A 22,899-nucleotide genomic window follows, 5' to 3' on the forward strand; every position below is an offset into this window, starting at 1 on the left:
CATTTTACCAAACGGACAAATGTAATGACGCGTTTTGATGGCGTGTGTCTTTTGGGAAACGAGGACGAAGGTAAAAATAATTTGAAGTGTAATTATTGTTAAACACTGTTCGACAAAAGTAACTTAAGAGAGTTTTTGTGCGTGCAATATGTCTTGATTTTCTTCTCCTTCGCCTTCTTGTGTGTGAATATTGAAAATTCGCTTCAGTATATTGAGTTCACTAAGTGGTCTGATATTCGACGAATTATGGCAAAATTATAGCACACCCCCATAAAACATGTTTGAGATCAACTAGTCATTCTTACACCGTTTCGGGACTCTTCTCAAGATTACCTGGACAACTCTGCCACTTGAACTGTCAGAACTCGAAATTTAAGTCTTCAATCTGTGCTATAAAAAATTACTAGATCTCAGAAACCCTGCAAGCATATCATTTTGGTTGTTAGGTTATAAGATTAATTTGCAAACCGTGTATGAAATAGTATTAAACTGTGTCAGTAGAAATCCAACCCGATTTGACATTTACACTAACTTTTGCGTTACATACCCGATCTAAGTCCATACTGGCAATGAGCCATAATAATATCTCAGCAATGACAGCACTACACACTATCAAGTGTAAGTATCCTGTCATGCAGCTGTCACTTTTGACAGAACGTAAACACCAAAACAAAGTTAAAACACACGGCTTACCAGCAAACGCACGTCAATTTTCATCAAACAGAATGTACTGCGCACACAGGACCACACACATCCCCACAGCAAGCAGTGTGACAGGTGCGAAAGGATAGCGGTACACCGGACGTAGGTATGTGCTGTGTTCACGATCCCAACTTCCGGTGAACTTGTGCGGCCAGTCAAGCGCGAAACCCGGTCACTAGCTAGCGGGAGAAAAAGAAACACAACAACAACACACAAAGCACTTGCACCGTGTTGGTGCTGTCACCGGTTGGACACGTCTGCGCAAACTGGCGACCTCGGGCAGTGATTCTAGCCCCGGTGTACGAAAGGGACCTTTTACCTACCCCCCCAACAGAAACCCGCGTGCGAATCGGTGTACGCAGCAAACAACAAAATGAGGTTAGGGTGCCTTAAAAGCAATCATTAGCGCTCGGGTATGTCAGGACGCTGTGTGACGGTATGTGTGTGTGTGTGTGTCGATGAGGAATTAATTTGCTTGACCCTGTTCCCATTGCGGGCAGGGTGGCCACCAATTTGCACCACCACTCGAGTCAGTGGAGGGTCGTAAATGGTGAACTACCCGCTACCGACTGTGCCACCAACATCATGTCCGACCAAGGAACACGAAAAGGAGGACACTCAAACTGGATCACACGAATGACCTCTCCAGGCTATCCTTGTCAAGCAATCTCTACCTAATCTACTTTAAGGCGTAGCAGGTCTGGTTTTGTTGGCGAAAAAAAAGCATACCCGAGAGTTCGAGAGGACTCTCCCCAGGAGTTCGAAGTTCGATTAGTCCCGAGCACCGCCCTTAATTGGCAATGGCAATAAATCATGGCTTCCAATCAGACTAATGGAATTGGCAGAAGAGCTAGAAACTATATCTATATCGCATTACCCAATATCCTCCCTGTAAGCGGATTTCCCAAGTCCAACCCGCTCCGAACGAAACACACACACAGCAGCGGGCAGCAGAAAATCGATAAATAACACTTGGTGTGGACTTGTTCGTCTCCTTTAATCACTGGCATGCAAACTGTTCCACTTTTGACCCCTGAAGTCGACTTTTACTTTTCCCACCCCCGACGACGTCGACGACTCCCAACTCTTCGCGCCACGCCAGTGCTCACAAGTGGTCAGATTTTAGGGCGCACCGACACTATCTCTCTTTCACTCTAGCACGCGCGCGTTCCAGTTCCCATTCGACCCCTCGAGTTTAATTGAGCAACACACTGACCGCGTTAAGGAGTCCAGGAGTTGCGGAGATGCGGAGGGAAAAGGGAGAGGGAGTTTCGCTTGACCAAATAGCCTCAAAAAAGACGGAGCTGACCCTATCCTGACTGACCTATTTGCATTTCCCATTCGAAGGGGGGCTTACAGGACCCTCTCGGCGAGGACACGCGAGAGATTTTGAGGATATTGAGGACTTCTTCTCTAGCAACCTAACCTAGAAACCGACTTCGGCACAACCTTCTGACGCTGATTGTGCCTCCGGTTGCGTTTTTGGAGATTTCGCCCCCCCCTCCCCTCAGAAAGGACCCACTCACCTTGAACACCTTGAACGAGGAGACGACGTAGCTGGAACCGTCCTCGAGCTCATCGAGCGAGTACTTCCGGTCGCCGTCCATCGAGAATATGTAGCGAGCGCCCCGGGGCAGATCCATCCGGGCGGAGATCTTGTCCAGCAGTGCCTCGAGCGTGCAGATATCGCGCCCGGGCTTGAACCGGAACTCGACGCCCGGGAAGAAGGGATCGCCATTCCGGTAGAACAGCACCCGCCGCGCCTTCCAGAACGACAGGTTTGAGTAGCGTGACTGCGGATTGCCCCCGATCGTGCCCGGTACGCCCGGGTTGCTCGGCAGTAGCCCCGACGGTCCGGGTACACTGTCCAGGTCCAGCACGTCGTTTCGCGACTGGCTGCGCTTGACCGGCACCGGACCAACCGGTTGGGCCGTGCCCGGTGTGCTTGCTGCCGTACCAGGGACCGGACCGCCCGCTGTGACGGCACCGGTACCGTTTGTGGTGGCGGCAACGGCGGCGGCTGCGGTTGGCTGCGTCGCACCCTCACCTCCAACGTCCATCGACGTCCCGCCGACTCCTCCACCAGCACCTCCACCTAGCACACCGTGCAGATGTGGAGCTGCAGCACCGCCGGTCGCTGGACTCTGGATCCGGCTACCCCGCTCTACAGCCGCACCTCCACGCTGTCTTGGTCCCCAGCCACCACCACCACCACCAATCCCTACACCACTTCCACCGACACTACCACCAACACCACCACCACCGCTGGCGAGCTTATCCCGGGTGATGACCGGATTGACGTTGATCGGCTGTCGGCGTACCGTGACCGGGCTGCTGCCCGCCAGCAGCTCGTCCTCGTCCGTCGGCGAGTTGAGCGCGTTCCCGAACGATTCACTGTCGGGGCGGGCCTTCCAACCGCCGCCCTTCCGTCCCTTGATACCGCCGAGCGGACGCGTCGGTTGGTTCGGATTGGTGACGGCGGCCGTGGGGCCGTTTGCGGTTGATTGCGTGGCGGTCTGCGGACTGCGCTGGCCCTCGCCCGGTCCGTTGTTGTTCGTGTCCTTGCTGCCGGTTCCGTTCACCGCGACCGGTGGTCCGTTCTGCCGCTTCACCGGTAACGGCGAGACCGATTCCTTGCTGCGCGCCAACAACGGCGGTTTCGGGTTGAGGTCACGCTTGGCCGCTGCTGCTGCTGCTGTGTCCGTGGTCGCGTCCGACGGTGCGTTGCTGTGATTGTTGTTCGCCTGATTCTGTTGCTGATGGGCCGCTCCGTTCGGTGCGTGCGTTCCTGTCGACGGCACTGTCGCGCTCGAGCCAGTCGATGCTACTGGCGGACCCGAACCGATGGCACTACCACCGGACCCGACCGGCGCGTCGTTCGGCCGTTCGTTCTCGGCGCTCCCGATCGATTGCGACGGATTTGGGGGCGTTCTCGCCCGGTCGGGTTCGTGCTCGGGCCGCACCGCGTCTGCGTCACCGGACGACATGGCGAGAAAGCGTGGCTGTCTTGGTGCCGGCCGCTGCTTCGCGCCCCCCGCTTCCCCACTCGACACCGGGCTGCCCGGATCGGACGAGATCGATTCCTCGCTCGGCTGCGGTTTCACCGTCTGCTGGCTGCTGTAGCTACCGGCGTACCGTGCCTGCACTGGCTCACGCAAACACGCGCCGGACGCTAGCGGCGAATGGCGACCGGGATAGAACCGGGACACGGGCCGCACGTACGGCCGCACCACAGCTGGCCGGGGCTGGAAAGGGGTCGACGGTATTGGGCCACTGGCCCGGCTCACATTATACGGCCCACGGCCAATGTACGGTCCGTCCGGTTGGTCCGATTCGTCAAACGCGTCCACTACCAGCGCATGGTACGCACGTGGTTCGCTCGCGTTAAAAAATCCTCGCACCCCGCTTCGCCTCTCCCCGCTCCACTTCACAAACCCTGCACCGTCGTGTACGTCGTCCGGGCCCGCTTCCTCCTCCTCCTCGTCGTACTCTTCCTCGCGGTCGTACGCGCTGTTAGCACCCGCTGCTCTGCGCACCCGTACCCGCACCCGCTGCTGGTCCGGCTGCTGGCCACGTTCGTGCTGCTGGACGATGTCCTCCTCCTCGTCGTCGTACTCGTCGTCGTAGCACTCGCTGGTAGAGGTCGCGTCCGATGGATCCGAAGCCTGCCCGAATAAGTTACACACACACATGTATACACACACGGACACGGGCTTGAGTGGTTAACCCAGATTTTCGTGTTTTTCTTTTTGTGTGTGTGCTTGTTGTCCATCGTTTCTTCGCCTTTTTCTTCACCGACCCCGAAACCCCCCCCCCTCCCCCCACCCTTCCCCGTACTCCCCTCCTGTCAACCAATCCGGGCTTCGATCGTTTTACCAGGTTTCATCTCCCTTCAATACCGTCGTCCATTTTCGGTGCCGTGACCAAGATCACTCACTCACACGCTCTCTCTCTCTCTCACTCTCACACTCTCTCTCTCTCTCGCTATTGAATGGTTAAGTTTGACGCTTCAGGTGACACAATTTGAAGTTCGCACAGGAAATTCGACGCAGTCGCAGTACAGATTTATAACAAACCCGCCAGGCAAACGGTGACTGTGGGTCCACAGTCCACAGTTTGTTTCGGTGTTTAGTGGGGTTTTAGTTTATTTTTTTCTAGGGCAATCGCCAGTTGCTGCTGCCAACCGAAACTCCGCCTTTTTGCCAGGCTATAAGTCATATCCACTCAACATGTAACTTGCCGAAGGCACAGTAGTAGACCATTTTTTTGGGGGGAGGTTTTGTTGCTTTGTCAAACATAATTACTTGCTTGTTTGGAACAACAAAAACGATGGGGAATATTTCCATAAGCCTCACGTTTAGTCAGTTCGGGTCACCCGGTTTCTTCCTTATCGGTGAGCCTTTTCGTTCTTGTAAAGCAACGCGTGCGGGCTGTGGAAAGGATGTCAGTATGTCATCCTTGTTCTTGGACTTCCCAAAACCCAGGGCGAACGTCTTGACCGCTCACTGGGGCGCCCCGTTATCGTCCACCTTCAATCTTCAGCATTATTTGATTGCTTTAGTGCCCGCGTGACGGCCAAGGCGGGGGGAAGGGGGGTGGGCAAAAAAGAAAAGGAAATAAACAGTTTTACAGCAGAGAAATTATTCAATTCACTGTAGTGAAAGGAAGGTACTTCAGTGCTTTGCCCGACCTGACCTCGTCTCAATAAGGCGTTTGACGAGGTTTTTTTTTTGCTTCTGCTGCAGCAAGAGAGGAGCGAATAAGAATTAGCGTGTAATTTAAATATTCATACTTTTTTTGTTGTTGTTTCGCTCTCCCTCACTCTGTCTCTCACGCTTCACCCCAAGAAAAGGGAAAGCGTGGAATAAAGCACCTTAATAAGGTCTTGCAAGAAAAACTATTTTACGGTGAAGCATAAAACTGGCTGGATCCAGCTGGAAGGAGCTGTTAACGGTGCCATTCCGACACGGCCATCGCACACGACACGTGGCGAGAGTGTGAGAGCACGAGCGTTAGCGTCCGGCCACGGCTTAAGGACGACAAGTAACACATTCCTACAGGCTGTATTGCCATCGCTGGCATAAGGATAATATTTGCCTTTTTGGCTGGCCCGTGCATTGGAAGGAAGAAAAACCCCAAACGAACCGAAATCCAAAATGGAGGATAGGGTGGGGCGAAATAGGCTACAAGAACACACACACACAGAAGAACAATAGCGAACAAGCAAAACATGTCATGCATCAAGATAGTGGCGTACCGGTGCGACATGACGGTTAGCGTGATGAATCGGATGGCATCGATGAGATGAGCGAGAGAGGGGGGGGGGGGAGGTATGTATGGGCGGTGTAAAATAGGGAGCGACACGCTAGGAGGCATAACGTCGTGGCCACCGGGTGACACCAATATGGTGGATGTACGTGCTAAATTAACACCGAGATAAAATGTATGAAGCAAGCGTGTGCGTCAAAGGAGAAAAACACTGAGAGAGAGAGAGAGAGGCACAAAAAAAGCAAAGCATTCGAAAAAGTATGGTGCGACACATCTACACATTACACATTTACACTACAAAAAAAAATATGGTGGCAATATTTACAGGGCACGAGAGTATTTAACGTGCTAAAAAACGGTGCCCGTGTGCCCGCCGTTCGTGTGGCGAGAAAAGTAACACACACACAGAAGCGTAACGAGAGCAGTAAGGGAGACGAGGAAAACGAGACGTAAATTGTTAGCATAATTTCCTGCCCGCCATCAACTTTTTCCTGCCGTTTTTCATCGGCTAAACGATTTTAATGAGATTTCTTTCACAAAAATTTAATCACACTAATGGTACGGCGGGAATGAGAGTTCGTGGCGCTGGCACAAATTCTACCGCAACTACCATCTTTGCCGTCCACGAGGCTGCGGTTGGAAAATTGCTAAAAAAGGTGCAGTAATAAAGGAGGGCCTTTTTCGCACAACAAAGCACAACGCAATATGTTGTCCTTAATTACTGTACGAGAATTTTAGTGGGGAAAGAAAAAGGGATGGAAAGGGAGAGTAGTTTAAACTACCGTTTTTTCTGTGTCTGATAAATCTTTTTATTTCCTCTCAAGGGAATGGTCCACCAGGCACCTCCATCGACTGAGTAGATAAGAGTGAGCTACTAGGCGCCTCCATCGACTTTATTATGGGATTTGACACATGGCATCGTAAATATAATTTTGTCAGAGAATGAAATCAATTCGCTCGTATTGGACGAAATGTCGTGTACGATTTTATCCATCAAAATAAAGACGTTTAAATTCAGCCGTCGTCACCATGGAGTGTAAAAATTTCAAGCAATTTAAATTTAACAAGGCATAAGAATGTTTTTTGTGTGAGTTTTAACAATTGTGGCTAAAATGTTCAAGTGCTAGCGCTACATGTAAACTGACAGAAGAAAAAACACCGTCAAAAGTATTATATATTATTCGGACAAAACCTCAAAAATTAATATTGAGCTTCAACACGGCAATTTTTTTTTTAAATAGTAGCTATAAAAACTCCTCATAAGGGGTTTTCTCCCTTATTTAGATTTATATTAAAACCTTACAAAATATTTCAGCAAATTCATTCCGATTTTTTCTCCAGAATGTTACGTGCTTAGTTAATGAACTGTGGTATAAAAAATCTCGCACGCTTCGGGATGAGTTTACCAGATTCTGTTTAACTGCTCGACTGTTGGACAGCACCAAGCTAAACTATCCAGATTTCCAAGCTATGGTCACATACATTCCATAACCGATTGTTTTAAATACCTATTAGCCGAAACGTAATAAGCGTCTCAAAAATCTTTCAAAAACGGATGCAACGTAGCTACACCACTAGGCGCCTCCAGCGACTCATTCGACAGCCATGAGCCACCAGGCGCCTCCATTCACTTCCAGTAAAACCATGCGCCACTAGGCGCCTCCATCGACTTTCAATCCCATCAACCTCAAAAACGGGAATCAATCAGCTAATCATGGCACTCCCTTTTAGATTTTTTTCACCACTTCCATGAGTCATGTGTTGCAAATAAAAAAAAGACCTTCCACCCAAATAACAGTTTGCCATCAAAAAGCGATTAGTGAATGCTATTTGGGCGGGGGGGGGGGGAGGGATATTGAAACAGTGATTAGGCCGTTGGGCGTTTAATGCCGTACGATTTTCTTTCGCTTCCTGTCACGCACCTTCCTCAAGCATAAGCGTAACGAAATGTGTGCTTTATGTGTATGAATACAGACCGCAGTGCTCCAATGTGTGCTGTTTCCGCCATAGTTTTAAGGCGCTTCTTTAAGCATCTTATGCCGTCTTATGCTGTGTGCAGATTAGCATGCAGCTACACAGAGATACAAAACCACAACAACACAAAAAAAAATTAGAAATCAAACAACAACCGGATCGTACTTACATAAACGTATAGCATGGATGCGATTAGGCGCTTTACTCTACGGAGGTTAGCGTATCGTAATGGGTTTTGAGGTCTACTGAGGCGGGTCTACAGAGGCCTCATTTGCGGCTTGGCGGTTCCGGTGGGGCGGCCGGCCGCACCTACTAAAAATACAATCGAATGCCCCTTTTACCCTACGGCCTACGGTAATGCCATGCAACGAGCGATCAGTAAAAAAAAAAAAGAAAAACAAACAAACACATCGTGGGAGCAAGAATGGAAACAGTTTTCCAAGTTGCAGTATACAAAACGTTCCAGTAGCCGTTAGTCGTGGCCACGCAAAAAGCGAAGATAGAAGATAGTTAGTAAGAGAGAGAGAGAGAGTAGGATGCAGACATAAAGGAGGAGCAATTAGAGGGATGCAAGGTTTGGGAGGTAGCGCTAGAAGAAGAGATGGTGGTAAGGTGGTGAATATTTACAGAGAACATGGCGCCGGCTGGGCAGGTCCCGATGACGCGGACGGCGTATGAGGTATGAGGACCGTGGCAGTCTATGGCAAGATGAAACCGTCTACAGGGCAATCCCGATGAGATGAGCGCGTGTGTCACGTTGATGCGTAATAGGGATGGGAGAAGAGGAATCGCCGCGCTCTGTTCTACCAACTCGCCGACCCGCAGGTACGCTAGTAAATGTCTTTTTGAGGTTCAAGTCTCGCTCTCTGTTAACTAGCTTCCTGATAGTCTAGTACGGCTCCGACTGTGTGAAGTAACCTTCCTGATGGTAGCCAACACTCCATCGCACTAGCTTGAAAGCTATTAAGCTTGTCCTTGACATGAGATGTAGTTGAATGTTAAGATGAAGTTTCGCTTTGTTTTGGTACTTAAACATTTAACACACAGGCCATTTTACCAGGTATGTACAGCAGCATCCGGCCGAAAAACGAAAATAAAATCGTAAATCACACACCAAGAAAACACGCACACTATATGAAAAATACACACACACACACACATCAAACGATCTTACGGACACCTAGACACGCGTCACTAAATGATGAGGAGCGTAAATGGGGCAATGGCACCTGTACGTGAGGTGTGTCGCTGCAGAGAGCTAGGCAGCAGCGACAGCATAGCGGATGACAGAGAGATAGACAGAGATGGGTGACGGGATCAGCTTAAGGATGGGGTTGGGTTCGGGGACAACGGGAGATGACAGGTACGTAAGATAGCAAAGTAGATAGGTAGAAGAAAGAACTGGAATGGGAAGAATTGGAGAGAGAGAGAGAGAGAAAGAAACAGACACGAAATACTATGTACAATGGAGCGCAAATGTCCCGTGCACCGTTATCGTGCACTGACACTTATGCGATGGACAGAAGGAAAAAGTAAAATTGAAGCACAAACTAACCTTGCAGATATTGGGTTATGGTTACGCTCACCAATATCTTGTGTCAATGTGTACTGGATGTCACGTACCGGACAGTAGGCACCGGAGTACGCGTGGATGCGCTTCAGAACAGCTTCAAGTTTACGAGTCTTTCTTTTCTCTTTGCTATCACTGGGAAGAGAGAGGATGAGGGACAGAGAGCACTGCCCACTAAATTACACACACGCGCGCGCGAGGATAAACGTTGGAGTAAGATACACACAGACACACACCGGAAATAGGAATATTGAGATAGTGAGATAGAAATGATTTGACGACGCCTGCTCCAACTTAACTGGCTACGCTCAATTTGCAAAACTCCCACTACAAGTCTGCTTCACAGTCTACAGGTCTAGAGAGGTCCTCCCACAGAGCCTCCAGTAAACCTCCTGCTGTGGATCTCTGTATACTACAGCAGAGTTGAGGGTACTCCCCAAAAAAAAAAACACAACTTTCGCCTGCCCAAAATAGTGGTCAAGCACGCGATACGCGGTGATACGGTTGCAGGTTTGCTGAGACCATCAACACCCACCAACCGCACGTCGCAGCATAATAGCGCATTCGAAATGGCGCAAGATATTATAATGAGACACGCACGCACAAATCGCATCGAAAGTGAGCAAATTTCGTCATATCGCTTCCACTGGCGACGAAGACAACGCATTGGCTCCGGATACTCCAGATATTGTACCAAAGTACATTTCGCAACCAAAATAGGCTTTAAATTTGTTTTATAACCTCATTTCACTTGCGGTGTGTTACCTTAAGACACCGAAGAAGGTACGCAGTAACCGCATGGTTTCGGACCCTACAGCGAGGGTTGAAAATTGGCAGTCCCCTTATTATCCTCCCACGTAAGGCGCGCCCCGTGCTATGGGTGTCCGAACGAAAATGGAATGGCCCTTCCGGTCAACCGGTCAACAGGGGGCATCGACATAAATAGGCCTGCCAGTCGGTGCGCCACGTGCAAGCCGTCGCCACCAGGACGTGTAGCTAACGCTGGCAGGCAGTAACGTGAGGCGTTTATTAAGCGCCGCGTGATACGTTCCGCACTATGGGCTCGAAGTAGGTGGAAGTTTAATTGCGTTGAGTTATCGGGCGCTACCTGTAACGTCTCGGTAATGGTATCAGGACGTGTTGGAGTTACGGAGTAGGAAAGAATATTTAAGAGCGCAATGTCTCTAAAATTCTGAAGCTTGTCTGAGGTTCTTCAGGAAGATTTACAAGTTTTATTTCTGAATGTCTCGTGCCTGTATCCTAAACTTCATTTCACCATAGTCCGAAGTAAACAAGCTTCTCGAGCTGTACGTACAATGAACCTTGAAGACCGCAGCGGGAGTCCCTCGCCTTTCTTTAATGCCCCAAAGTCACCAACCGAGAAACAACAACCATTTTCTTCACACACACACACGCACATATTTTTGACACTCGATGCTCCCTTTAAGGGACACATTTTCTCACAGTCGGTGCTCCATGTCCGTCGGTCGCTGGATTCTGCCGTCCCGGGGGCGTAAGTGATCGTAATTCGGTTGATTGGAGTTAGTGATATTGATGGTCGATTTTACACTTGACAGATACACACACTCACACACAGAGGAATACCGGCCGTCTGAGTTTGGCTTCCAGTCTTCAAGAAGGTACCGACCCGGCCCGCAAGATGGCGTACGTACAGCAGGTTAGTGAACCTACTACCACCTGAAACTCAATGCCGACTGCCGGATCCTTCACCTTTGCTCACACGATGGGGGAGGTCTTCCGTCTTCCGGACGACCATCACGGGGTGCATCATCACATGTACGGTGCGCCCCTATCCTGCTTTTGTACCGTTCATACGCCTTATTGCTCGCCAATAAAATCGTGCTCTCTCGCTCTTTCTTTCCCACAACCACACACGTCCACACATATATTTTCCTCACCAAGCGTCCCGAGAGCTTGGTGGTAAAAAACACAAACCATATGTGTATCGGTAAGTGTGTACATTGCTTGTATACGTTGTACAGGGTCCGTCTAGCGCTATCTAGTGTCCTTTGACCCCCAGACACTAGTTTCCGGCCATTTATCCACGCCCGATTTGCCGGCCCAGTAAGATTTGTGCTTTCTGTTGTACGTGTGTGTGTGTGTGTGTTGATTAGTTGAAGTAGTCCTGCGTAGGTCACAAATGCTACACCGGCTTGCACCACTGTTGACATACTGTCCTTGCGGGATATTACTACGCGTCTTGAGTTGTTGAAGCCATCAGCAGGATTTCCGGGGAAACTCTCGAGAGAATCCTCACCTCAACTCTTCCGCCACACAAACAATTAGTCAACCCAACAGAAACTTTGAACTTCCAATAACACTTTCTCGCCCATTTTTCCACTGTCCAGTCGAACGAAGTAATAGTTTTGTTTAAATCTATCAAAAACCCGACAAACAACATAAAACCACACACTCACACACATACACACACACTGTTCCGGATTCGTAAGGGTTCGCCAATAAAAAAAAACTTTGCCTTATAGCGGCCTTCTGCTAAACTCAACTCGTCCTGCTAGCGATCGCAGCCAGACTGAAGCCCAATCGGTCGCCCAACTGTTACGGAAGCCTTCACACTCAGCCTTACCTTAGCATGCTTCCCCCGAGGGTGGTTGGGCGGTGGAAACGGAGAGGGGGGTGGGGGGGTAGTGTTTCAGCCCGTAGCCCCACCCGCTAGGCGCTGGGCGACACAGCACGCGAAAAGGACGAACGCCTCCGGACCGGACGCCACCAATCTGGGCGAAACAAAGGAAAGCAGCGGACGTGAACGAACTACTAGCGAGCGCGTTTGACATTCGCATCGCTTACACTCACACACACACCTACACGCGTTAGTGAATGCGCAGCTACGAGTGGTTCGGTTCTTAGTAGCACTCGCCAATCTTGCGGATGTGATACTGAAGTTGCCGTGACTGGTGCTCTTGTGTGTGTGTGTGTGTGTGTGTATGGGCGATGTGAAACAGTAATACTGCTCTCGTACCTCTTCTCGCACAGCTGTGTGCGTGAGCTGTAAGCGAATGACCTCACGAAACCGCATCACAATACGGCGAGAGGGGGTGAAGGTCCAGCTGGTGAGGTGGGGGGAAGGCAGAAGGATGGCAGAAAATTCGGGACCTTTCTTTCTGAACCTCTGCACACCCGCACACACACATACACAAACGCGAGCGCGCTAGCAACTCTAAGATGACGTTAAAGTATTCAATCCTAGCGTCTATATCCGGTTGTTGGCCATGGCCAGGCTTACCCCGCGGGCTAATCATCAGTGTGGGTGTTGGAATGTGAACCATAAAAATATCTTTCAACCAGCAAGGTTATCCCACTCCAACCTGGATTTTCGCCCAAGTTTGTGTGTGTGTGTGTGTGTAGCTTCTTCCGAATTCAAGATTTAACCTTCTTTCCAGCTATCAACACTCTCTCCCTCTCTCTCTCTCTCTCTCTGTCGTTCGCCATCACCCAGTAGTAGTACTCGACCCTACAATTATCCGACGACAAGTTATCGAGCGGACCTGGATATTCAATAAAGTCAAAAAATTTCTTCTTCATTTTTCTTCGCACCAAAAAAACAGGGGAGGAGGGGGGGAGCTCCGATCAGTAAAAGCAAGGCGCAACCTTGGTTCGGTGAGTGTGTTTTGTGTGTGTGTGTGTTCCATCGCTGGTGTAAAAGTGTATATCAGCCCAGCTCTCGCAAGGGTATGCCAAGTGGTAATTTAATTATCTTTCGCCATTCATTTCCACAGTCAAAAGTAGCGGTGCGCAAATTACAACCGTTCCACCCCCGGCACCATAATTGATGGCGTGCTGCCGGGCACAACCATTCTTGTTAGGTATTTTTTGAGGTTAAACCTTCAATCCGGATCGGTTAGCAATTGGAGAAATTCGGAGTTCTCGGTTTATTTCTTCCTGCATCTCACATACCTCTCCTCCAGTCGGCCAGAGGTTCTGAGGTCCAGGGGTCCTGAGGTCCGGAGGTCCTTGCTTGCTGGAAGAAGTGCTCCGACCGAGTGGATGATAAGACACGGAACCTCTGGGTGACTCGCAGCGGGAGTTGTGTGTCACCAAGTTTCTAAGGACACCTTATTGGGATACATAAACTGTATCCTTCGGCGTTCTTCGTGAGGACCTCGCGGGAGAACAGGTGCCCCCCCTTTTTTTGCACTCAATTAACATAGCGATCGGCCCCCCCCCCCCCATATACGCTTCGAGGTTGCGATAAGTTACGCCCTTGCCCAACGCCCCCTGGTTTCCGGTGACACTACTCCTCCCTTCTCCTCGCCAGAGAAGTAAATTGGAGCTCGTTTACAGCCGACACACGGAGTCGGTTAATGGGCTGCCCGTAGCTAGTTGTCCTCAGCGAATATTCATGCGCCGGTTCAGCTATACAAGTACAAACCTACCCCGAAATATGGATATGTCCATTATTTTGCAATCAGCACCCAACCTCAAGAAATCCACACCTCACTAAACTAGCCTGGTCCTCCTCTACCACATCCCAGGTAACCGCATCCGGAGAGTTTCGGTACAACAAACACACATTTGTCAAACTTTGCTTTGGCAGCGGCTAGTTTGCGCTGGCCAATTATTTTGGCTACTTAACCATGGAGGATGACGTTATTGGGCGACGTTCGGAGGTCACTGTAACAGTTCTTTCTGCCACTACATTAGCCAACATTTTGCAATGCGAAACGGGTGTTTCGGTTCTTTTTCATTTTGTTTTTTTTTTTTTTTGGTCCTCAGTTTACCTTAAGTTGTTTGTTTGTCGCACGGTTGTTAAAAATAGCAGCTGAAGAACGAGAAGGAGGAGTAGCTTTATGGTAGGGTCCCCAGAATTACTTCGACGCTCCACAGTCCACCGGCTGCCCCGAGTGCGTGCCGGTGCGTGAGAGTCGCCTAGCTGCCGGTGGCCTTCCCAAAGCTCGTTCCTCGCTCGGAAGGTTAATTAACGGTCGTACCACATTATACGGTGACATTTGCGGGTATCGGTACCCCAGCGTCCAGGGTGATTGATGTATATAAATAATCGAAAATTGACAAATGAGCCCAAGGCGAACTGCGGATGGAAGAAGAGGAGGAGGGGCGTGGGACGTGTGTGTGTGTGTGGGTCTAGCAGGCGTTCACCATTCATCGTGGATTTTAATACATTTTGGACCTTGTTAGACGCCATCTTGCTTTGGACAACATCAACTTTTGTTCGTGCGGAGAAGTTTTAAAGCGCGTAGTTGCTAGTGAAATGCTTCTCGTAAGGATTACTGCTTACAATACTTGATTTTGATATGAGTCAATTAAGTTGTGGTGGACTTCCCGTGTGTCAGAAGAGAAAATAAAAAAATGGCTGCCGCAATCTTTTTTCTTCTGCCTCACCAATTAGCACACTTTAATGCAGCATTAAGGAACGATTCAGATTCTCCGAATCCCAGTAGCATACCCATTAGGAGGAATCGGAAAGTTTTTACCCCAACCCCGATATCCTTAACCCCCCCGTGCGCTTCTCCCTCGTCCAGACAGTGCCAAGGCCGTCATTGGCACACACACACACACTAGTTGCATGCCTGCACGAACCAGCCAAACGAAGTTGCATACACCCCAGTGCTGGAAATTGCACCAGCAGGAAAAACAATCCATCCGCCACGCCACTCGGGAGTGTTGGAAACAAAAAATGGCGACCAGTTCCCTCATTTTTTTGTTTTTTCGCTGCTGGTAATGGTTTTTAATGGCGAGATGGAATTTTCCTGATAAGGCTATATCCTTCCATCTATAATATGATTGTTTTGTTTCCATTTCCCCCAAGTCCTCTTCTTCTTCTCTCATGGTTCCTCCATTAGCTGCATTGCATGTTGTGAAATGTGACAATCAGGCATATGTCTTTGCACGATGATAAATGGTTAGAATCGTCGAAAAAAAAAGTAGGCGGAACACGAACCGTCCCCCACAAACATCGTCATCGTGACTTCCCACCGAGCAACAGCCCTAACCTCACAAGCGAACGAACAATGGGCAGACGAACCAACAGGAAGTGCGCATCCTGTGCGCCTGTCTGTTATTATCTGTTCCCATCGTGTCAAACCGTGCTCTGTCTCTTTCCCGCTGGTGGATTGGGGTGTCCGCCCTGCATACGGCACACCAACTCAGGAACACAGCTCAGGAGGAGCATCAGGACCCAATCAGTGAAAAGGGTTGGGTTGCGTTGCTACTTACCGCTACCTCCACCTGTCGATCGCTCGCTGTTAGTAGCTGCACCTTCAGATGTACCGGATCACCGGCCGGCTTCTTCAGCTCGATGACCGACCGGCTACCACCGTCCAGCATCCTCACCCTCGGCTCCGGCACACTGCGATGCCTGGTGCGGGACGGTACTTGCCGTGATAGTAGTCTCCGGCGCGGAACGGCTGATGATGGGGCGTCCTCCCCACTGGAGGAGCTACTGTCATGGTAGTAGATCATATCTTACGTAACTGTTCGTCGACGCGCTCACCCACGCACACACTAGACACTGTAACACTTCCTACACACCACCAGGATCGCTACCGACCGACCGACGAAGCAACACCGCACAACCTCAATGTCCGGCCCGAACCGTGGGGCAACCGACCCAGTTGCCGACATTCTGAAGGTAATGCGTCGCACTGCGCACTGCGCGAGTATCTTATTAGCTCTAACGGGTAGCGCTAGATGATCGCCGGTACCGTTCGTGGCCGTTATCCGCGCCCGAGGTCAGAACCTCGAATGGTTAAGCAGGTCGCACCATTAAGCCACCCTCCAGTGCTGACCTAGTTGCCCATGTCGCTTCCAAGGATCCCTAACTAAAATCCCTCCTGTGAGAGTCTTCGAGTGTGTGTGCGTTCTCCACCAAAATCGCCGAGCCAAAAAATCGACCAACACGCAATGCTCTTCTCTAGGAGATGTTGAGTAGTGTGTGTTTGTGTGTATGGAACGACAAGAAAAAAGTGACAGAAAAATGGCAAACTAGTCGATTGCGTGCGGTGCGACAATAAGCGGACGATGCGAGCCAACGGGGGGGGGGGGGGAGGTGGCTGGGTGCTAACACACCCGCGGTAAGGGCACCAAAACCGTTCGGTATAAATATACCTCCGAAACGTGTGTATATTAATTAGATGAATTCATTAAGATTATTGAAGGGTGCGCGGTGTGTACGTCCAAAGTAGGCCAATCTCGGTGGTACAGCCAGCTCACCGGCACCCCGATACGCCGGTACGTTCGCAGATAAAGTACAGCTCCTGCCAGCAGTTGGACACTGTCCAGATCCATGACGCTGCGGGTGGTGCTGGTGGTGGTGGCTCTTGCTCCTGCTGCTGCTGCAGCAACTCCTCAACATCGTCGGCAGTGCGTGACATCGAGACGCACCGGACCTTGAACGCATCCATCTCGGTGGTCTGCTCGCGGCGGTGTAGCTCGTCCCGCCAGTTAGTCCACCCGAGGGCGACGGGGCGGCCCGTCAGATGCCAGTGAAAGTGGCCGGCGTCCGCCAGATCGTTCGCACCGCACCAGTACGACTGATCGCGCGGATAGTGACCCGCACCGTCCAACAGCTGGTCGATGGATTGCTGCTTCTGCTCCGTCGCCACCGTCACTAGCGTGCGGCCCAAATAGTGACAGTATTCGGTCGCCTTGAACCAGTTTGCCTGGTGAGGGACAGGAAAAGCAATCTAAGCAATCGAACAATCGTCTGCCTCGAATAACCTTTGCTTACCTTAAAGTTGGGCACGATAAATACTGCATCTGCGGCACATTCCGGCACTAGCTGGTATGGTGTGACAATCGCGTACGACGCGGACACCAGCAACGGTAGCAACATCATCGATGCGTACTCCATCATCCGAGGGTTTGGCTGCAACTGTGATGCTGTAAGTGCAGGTAGCGTACAGGTGTATCTGGATGTACCGTACCTTCCCGGAAGCTGGATAACATCTGTCTGGGAGTAAACTACACACACATTACGGTCTAGTGACGCTCACGCAACAAGTATGCACTGCACACAGATTGCGATCGGAATAATGTGCTCCCATTATTGCACCCATGCCTACAGCAACATGCAACTGTTGAACCATAGCATCACACATACTTGGTAGAATGAGGCGTTTGAACGTTCATTCACCATATGGACAGCCTATCCACAAATTGCTAGGATGTTCAACTTCATCATTGGATTATCCTTGAACAGTCTTGCACAAGTCTAGAGCGTCTCAAGACTGCAGTAATCGGGGACATGCGTTGCGACTTACTTCAGGGTATCGTACAGTGTACTTGATGAAGAACTGTATATAGCTCGATGTGGTCCTAAGTGGATAACCGTGCTATAAGGCTTTTCTTTCAGACTATTCCGATTGGGAAAGGTCGAAGAGAAACCTAGTATATCCCCACACGGAGCGAGCCACGCAGCAGGTTATACTGACTAAAGGCTCTCAGACATCACAGGCCTCCTACCAGACACTCCAGCCTAGAACGCCACTAGGACCTGTCGACAACTGAGCTTCTCCAGTCCGTTGCCGTCACCGGTAGCGTGCCTTACTTTGGTTAGACATTATACAAGCAAATAATGATGTGTCATCCCGCATAATACTGACAACTGAAACAGAACCGTTTCACCATTACTTGCAAACACCAAGCTTGTTACATTAACAGTGGTTTATATTCTCGAGCGCTTATACACTGATCGTAAGCTTGCATTCGACGATTTGCCACGCGAACGCGAATCCTATACTGCCTTACATCAATATTGAAACATTTTTTCTCAAGAATCTTCCTGATCCTTGTCATCTTCATCGAGCAACTCTTCTGTGATTCGGCTTATATTACTAACTAATCTTGTTACCTGAATCGCCTGTTTAAGGTTATGTTTACGTCTACTTCTTTCGGGAAATTTAATCCACCTCCAATCCTTCTGCTTCCGTTAACTATTGGGAAACACCTTTCCGGCTCTTCTTTGATTTATCCTTTTTCTTCGACTTCTTAACGAATGGCTTCACATCTTCCCCTTCTTCGTCCTGCTCTTCCTGTTTTACCACAACGAATGGTTTCACATCTTCCTCTTCTTCTTCCTGCTTTTCCTGTTTGACCGATACGAATGGTTTTACATCTTCTTCATCATCTTCTTCATCCTGTTCGACAGTCTGACTGCTCCTCCGCTTCTTAGCGATTGGTTCCGTCTTTACCGGCACATGTTCGGTACGCTCCGTATTCGGCACCTTCCGCTTACCAGCGAATGGTGCTTCCGGGCGCCAATCCTCTTCATTGATCTCCTGCAGCGCGGGATGCTTGCGCTGTATCAGTGCGAGCCGCTCGTAGCTATCCTTCTGCCTTTCGTACGCCGTGTACGTCTCGTTCACCACGCCCTCCGGGCACCGTTCGAACACGGCCACAAACATCCCGATCGTCAGATCGTCCTCGGTTCGCGCGTACAGACACCGTTCGCCGATGCCGGGAAAGTTCGGCGAGCCAACGTTTAGCCACTCCCTGCCCAGCTCCTTCCGCGCGTCCAGCAGCCGGAAGTGCCCGTTGTGACGCAACACACCCTGCACCACCTCCTCGTTTTCGATCGTGTGTACCGAGCAGGTCGAGTACACGATACGGCGCGCGTTCGGGTACGCGTTCATCGCGTGCGACAGCAGCTTGTACTGCACGCCGCCAAGCTTGTACAGACGGTGCTGGTCGACCTCGTCCTTTTCGAACTGGCGTTGCAGCATGCCGGAACCGGAACAGCTCGGATCGAGCAGTATGTACTCGACGCCCGGCACCTGTTCGTCGCTCACCTTCAGACAGTCGCTGTGCAGCGTTTTAATCACACCGTACGCACCGACCATCTGGGTGAGTAAAGCGTACCGGTTGACATTGTGCTCGACCGCGTAGATACGGCCCTTGTTCTTCATCAGGGCGGCCAGATGTGTTGTCTTCAGGCCCGGTGCAGCACACATATCGAGCACAACGGATTTTTTGCCCGGACGGAGCAGATACGTCGGTAGCAGACAGGCCTGTAACAGGAAACGTTAGTCGATTAGTATCGTTGTGTGGGTGGGTGACCATTACAAACTAGTGGAGGGTCATGTGACTCTTTTTTACGGATCGACCGTGAGTGCAGAACATAGGTGAGTTCATTCCGATACGTTCGGGTGCGACCCGTGGACACAATCCATCGAGCTGGTCGAACCAATAGGTTAACCCGAACGCGTTACGGAACGTCTCCAACTCGGTAGGTTCTTGTCGATCCTGCCCATCCCTATTGCGAGCTACAGACATACCTTGTTCTGCAGTATGAAGCGGTCCCGCAGATGCACTGCCTTGCCCCAGTACTGTTTGGCACTGTTCGGGAAAACGAGCATATCGGGAAAATGAAAATCTTCGATGTATTCCTTGTCCCCGAGCGTTTTCACGCGTTCCAGGAACTCGCGGTAGCTGTCGAACTTTTCCTCAACCGCAAACCATTGTTCCTTGGCGAGCAGGGCCTTCGCATCCGCTTTGCTCAGCTGGGTCGTGTTGATACGCACAAAGCGTGGTACTAGACGGGAAGAGACAGAGAGAAAGAAAAAGAGACGTGCTTAAGACGTACAATTGAATGCAAACCGGACACACACACACACTACCCTTCTATCTAAACCTTAATAACGTAGTAACGGAGAGTTGGGAAATGTTGGTGGGAGAAGCCCTAGGCATGTGTTTATTAGTTTCCTAGCATAATACTATCGACGTCGACCAAGCGCGCGCACACACGGGTTCTGCTACAATCTGCTGACAATCGGAACGGGCCCGGACACTAGCGGTGTTTCCGGTTCGCACGCTCACGGTCCTCCTCTTCCACCTCGCGAAAGCCACGGAATGCGTAAAGCATGATAATAATGTTCACCGTCAGTACTGCGGCCAGCACCGAGCCGCACGTGTTGTGGAAACCTTCGATCTGGAAGCGATCCGCCAACACGTGTCTCGTGCCGTAGAACGCACCGAACGGCAGCGTGAACATGGCAAAGCTGTACACAAGCAGCCACAGGATCGCAAAGGCGGCCTGCCGGGAATGTAACGGTATCGTGTACGGATCGTCCACCTCCTCCTGCCGTTCCGTCTCTCGCCCGCCGACCACCGTCGGCCGGTTGTCCGGTACGGGCTGCACCCGCTTCTCGTCCGACGGATTGCTGGCGCCCTTCTTTCGCCGACCCATTACAGCCTGCCTGGAGGAAATAAGAGCAAAGACGAAAAGCCCTTAACCTACTGGTAAATGAGCCCCGGTTCGTACCTGCAAATTCAACCGTAAAGTTTTGCTCGATCTCGGCCTTCAGCGCGCGCAGCTGTTCCGCATACTTTCGGACACACTCGACCGGCAGCGCACTACCGACCAACCGTCCGCTGCCGTACAACAGTTCCGAGATGAGTACGCGGGCGAGCCATGGCCGCAGGCCCGGTTCCTTCGTCGCGAGCTCAAGCTTCGTGTAGATGGCATCGATCTTGGGCAGATTGCACAGCACCCGGCCCACGATCGAGCGCCCGGTCCGGAAGTGTCGGTCCTGGTCCAGCAGCGCATTGATGTCACGCTTCTCCTCCACGGCCAGCTGCGCATACTTGCAGGCCTTCCGATAGTTGGTCGGTAGCTTAACGCGCTGCTCTCTACGCTTATCCGTCCCGGCCTCACTTTTCGGTGTTAGCAGCTGGGACGCGCTAATGTTGGGCTTTTCATCGCGGCACTCTTCTTCCACACTCCAGCCCATAATGAACTATTTACCTTCGCTTCACGGTATCGGAGAACGATTACGGGATGCTGAGGCGGATTTTTAATGAATTTTGGGCACTCGAACAGACTGTTTTCAATCACAACAGGCACGCTTTCGAGCTGCCTTGCACCCGATTGCACCTCGTGCTCGTGAAGCGATCTGTCACTTTGACAACAACAACCTCCAGCTGTCAATTTTGACAGCTGTGCTGTAGCGTTTGTTATCATTGCATCGTTCGCACATATCAAACTTTGACACCTATCGCCAACCAAATTAACCATCAGTCGATAAATATATCGATCGATATAACGACTATCATGGCGGAATGGTATCGCAACGCAACAAATTTGTCAACCCGTAAAACGATGGTAACAACTGTCATGCCCGTCATACAAATCGTGAGGAAAAAGTCGAGCAGTGGTTAAAAAAGTCGTTAATTTGCATCGCGAACGACACAGTTTGGCACTACCGATCGATATATTTATCTACTGCCACGAACCAGTTGATAAACGGTACGGAGTCGGATTTGAGAGCTTACGTTGGATTTAGGAAAAAAATTGTACTATTTATGTGCTATGTCAAAATTTTACTAGTAAATTTAACGATTTTATTAGGTCGTAAAAAATTTATATTTATCATGATTTTGCCGTTAATTTCAATGAATTTCGAATTTTGAATAAATCTAAACAATCAACATGTAATGTAATAATATTGAAAAACTTAAAATCATGAACACTTATAAAAATAGGCAACGGCTGTTCATCTAACAAGGATTAGTACACAACACGCATAATTTAAGTTGCTGGCAAACTCCCAGTAACGTAATGACCAACGGAACACTCAATCTCCTAATACCGGGCCACGCGCGCACCCGACATACGACACGCGCTCTGCGACACCCTTCGGAAGGCTCTTCATCAAAGTTCAGTGTGCGCTTCTCCGGGAACTAGAGCCAGTAACCACCTGACTAGCCATACTGTAAACCACTGCTCGTCTTCAGGGTGTACACCTCCTAGCATCCTTCCACGTATCAATGCAATCGATGGTCACTTCCACCACACATGTTTTCCCTTACGTTTTATCAGGTAATTCAAAATGCCTGGTTACAAATGCCTTCGTTATGCTGCAAGATTTGTATGATCATCATCACCATCATCCGTTAAAAATAATGCATTAAACATTTTTAACCAAACTTTTCCCACTAGCAATAACAATCTTGTGTTGCTATTTGTAAACAAACCAGAGATTTGACAGCCAATTTGACAGATAGCGTAACTACTCGAACAGTATTTATATCGATCGTTATCTTTTTATCGACTCGTGAGCGGTAGGCGTTCGCGATGCCAATTCGAGTAGATAAATTTATTGGTCGATATAACCAAACCAGTGGTTTATTTTTATCGACTGGCTTCGCGATAGATGTCTTTGTTTTATCAGGATTTTCTTTTTTTTATTCTTTCTTTTTTCTTTTTGTACTGGAAGCATAAAAAACAAGCAAAAATAATTTAAATTTTCCATCAATTGCGAGAATATGATAATTCGTGCAAAATGTAAACAAACTACAATTTCGGTTCGACCGGATTTGACCTGTTGCACTGTCTGCTTATGACTACTGGGGTGATCCGGTAGCCGGTCTTCACACGCAGAACCGCGGATCAA

The 22,899-nt window shown here is 50.0% G+C and overlaps 4 protein-coding genes across 6 annotated transcripts in view; all 4 read right to left on the reverse strand.

Moving 5' to 3' along the window:
• Positions 1-16,365, reverse strand: part of LOC118516926 (echinoderm microtubule-associated protein-like CG42247) — a 32,004-nt gene extending 15,639 nt beyond the window's left edge. For 2 of the 3 annotated variants that reach the window (XM_036062776.1, XM_036062780.1), the window contains exon 1: positions 2,229-4,486. In XM_036062776.1, the coding sequence (XP_035918669.1) occupies positions 2,229-4,394 (2,166 nt within the window). In that variant the 5' untranslated portion in view covers positions 4,395-4,486. Of the gene's footprint in view, positions 1-2,228; positions 4,487-15,724 lie in introns of those variants that run through there. The other variant, XM_036062781.1, reaches the window with a different exon arrangement.
• A 256-nt stretch (positions 16,366-16,621) lies between these two features.
• On the reverse strand, positions 16,622-17,608 carry LOC118502348. The gene is made up of 2 exons (XM_036038811.1): positions 17,238-17,608; positions 16,622-17,169 (listed from the first exon to the last, which is right to left on the reverse strand). Exons 1-2 carry the CDS (start codon positions 17,361-17,363, stop codon positions 16,717-16,719), a joined length of 579 nt encoding a protein of 192 aa, XP_035894704.1. The 5' UTR covers positions 17,364-17,608; the 3' UTR covers positions 16,622-16,716.
• A 519-nt stretch (positions 17,609-18,127) lies between these two features.
• On the reverse strand, positions 18,128-21,433 carry LOC118516429 (28S rRNA (cytosine-C(5))-methyltransferase-like). Its single transcript, XM_036062305.1, has 3 exons — positions 20,769-21,433; positions 19,783-20,039; positions 18,128-19,515 (listed from the first exon to the last, which is right to left on the reverse strand). The coding sequence occupies exons 1-3, from the start codon at positions 21,235-21,237 to the stop codon at positions 18,442-18,444; spliced, it is 1,800 nt and encodes a 599-aa protein (XP_035918198.1). The 5' UTR covers positions 21,238-21,433; the 3' UTR covers positions 18,128-18,441.
• LOC118516433 lies at positions 20,170-21,387 on the reverse strand. Its single transcript, XM_036062314.1, has 2 exons — positions 21,252-21,387; positions 20,170-20,703 (listed from the first exon to the last, which is right to left on the reverse strand). The coding sequence occupies exon 2, from the start codon at positions 20,691-20,693 to the stop codon at positions 20,295-20,297; it is 399 nt and encodes a 132-aa protein (XP_035918207.1). The 5' UTR covers positions 20,694-20,703; positions 21,252-21,387; the 3' UTR covers positions 20,170-20,294.
• Positions 21,434-22,899: the final 1,466 nt, after the last annotated feature.

Source organism: Anopheles stephensi, chromosome X (assembly GCF_013141755.1).
Source record: "Anopheles stephensi strain Indian chromosome X, UCI_ANSTEP_V1.0, whole genome shotgun sequence".
Classification (NCBI taxonomy): domain Eukaryota; kingdom Metazoa; phylum Arthropoda; class Insecta; order Diptera; family Culicidae; genus Anopheles; species Anopheles stephensi.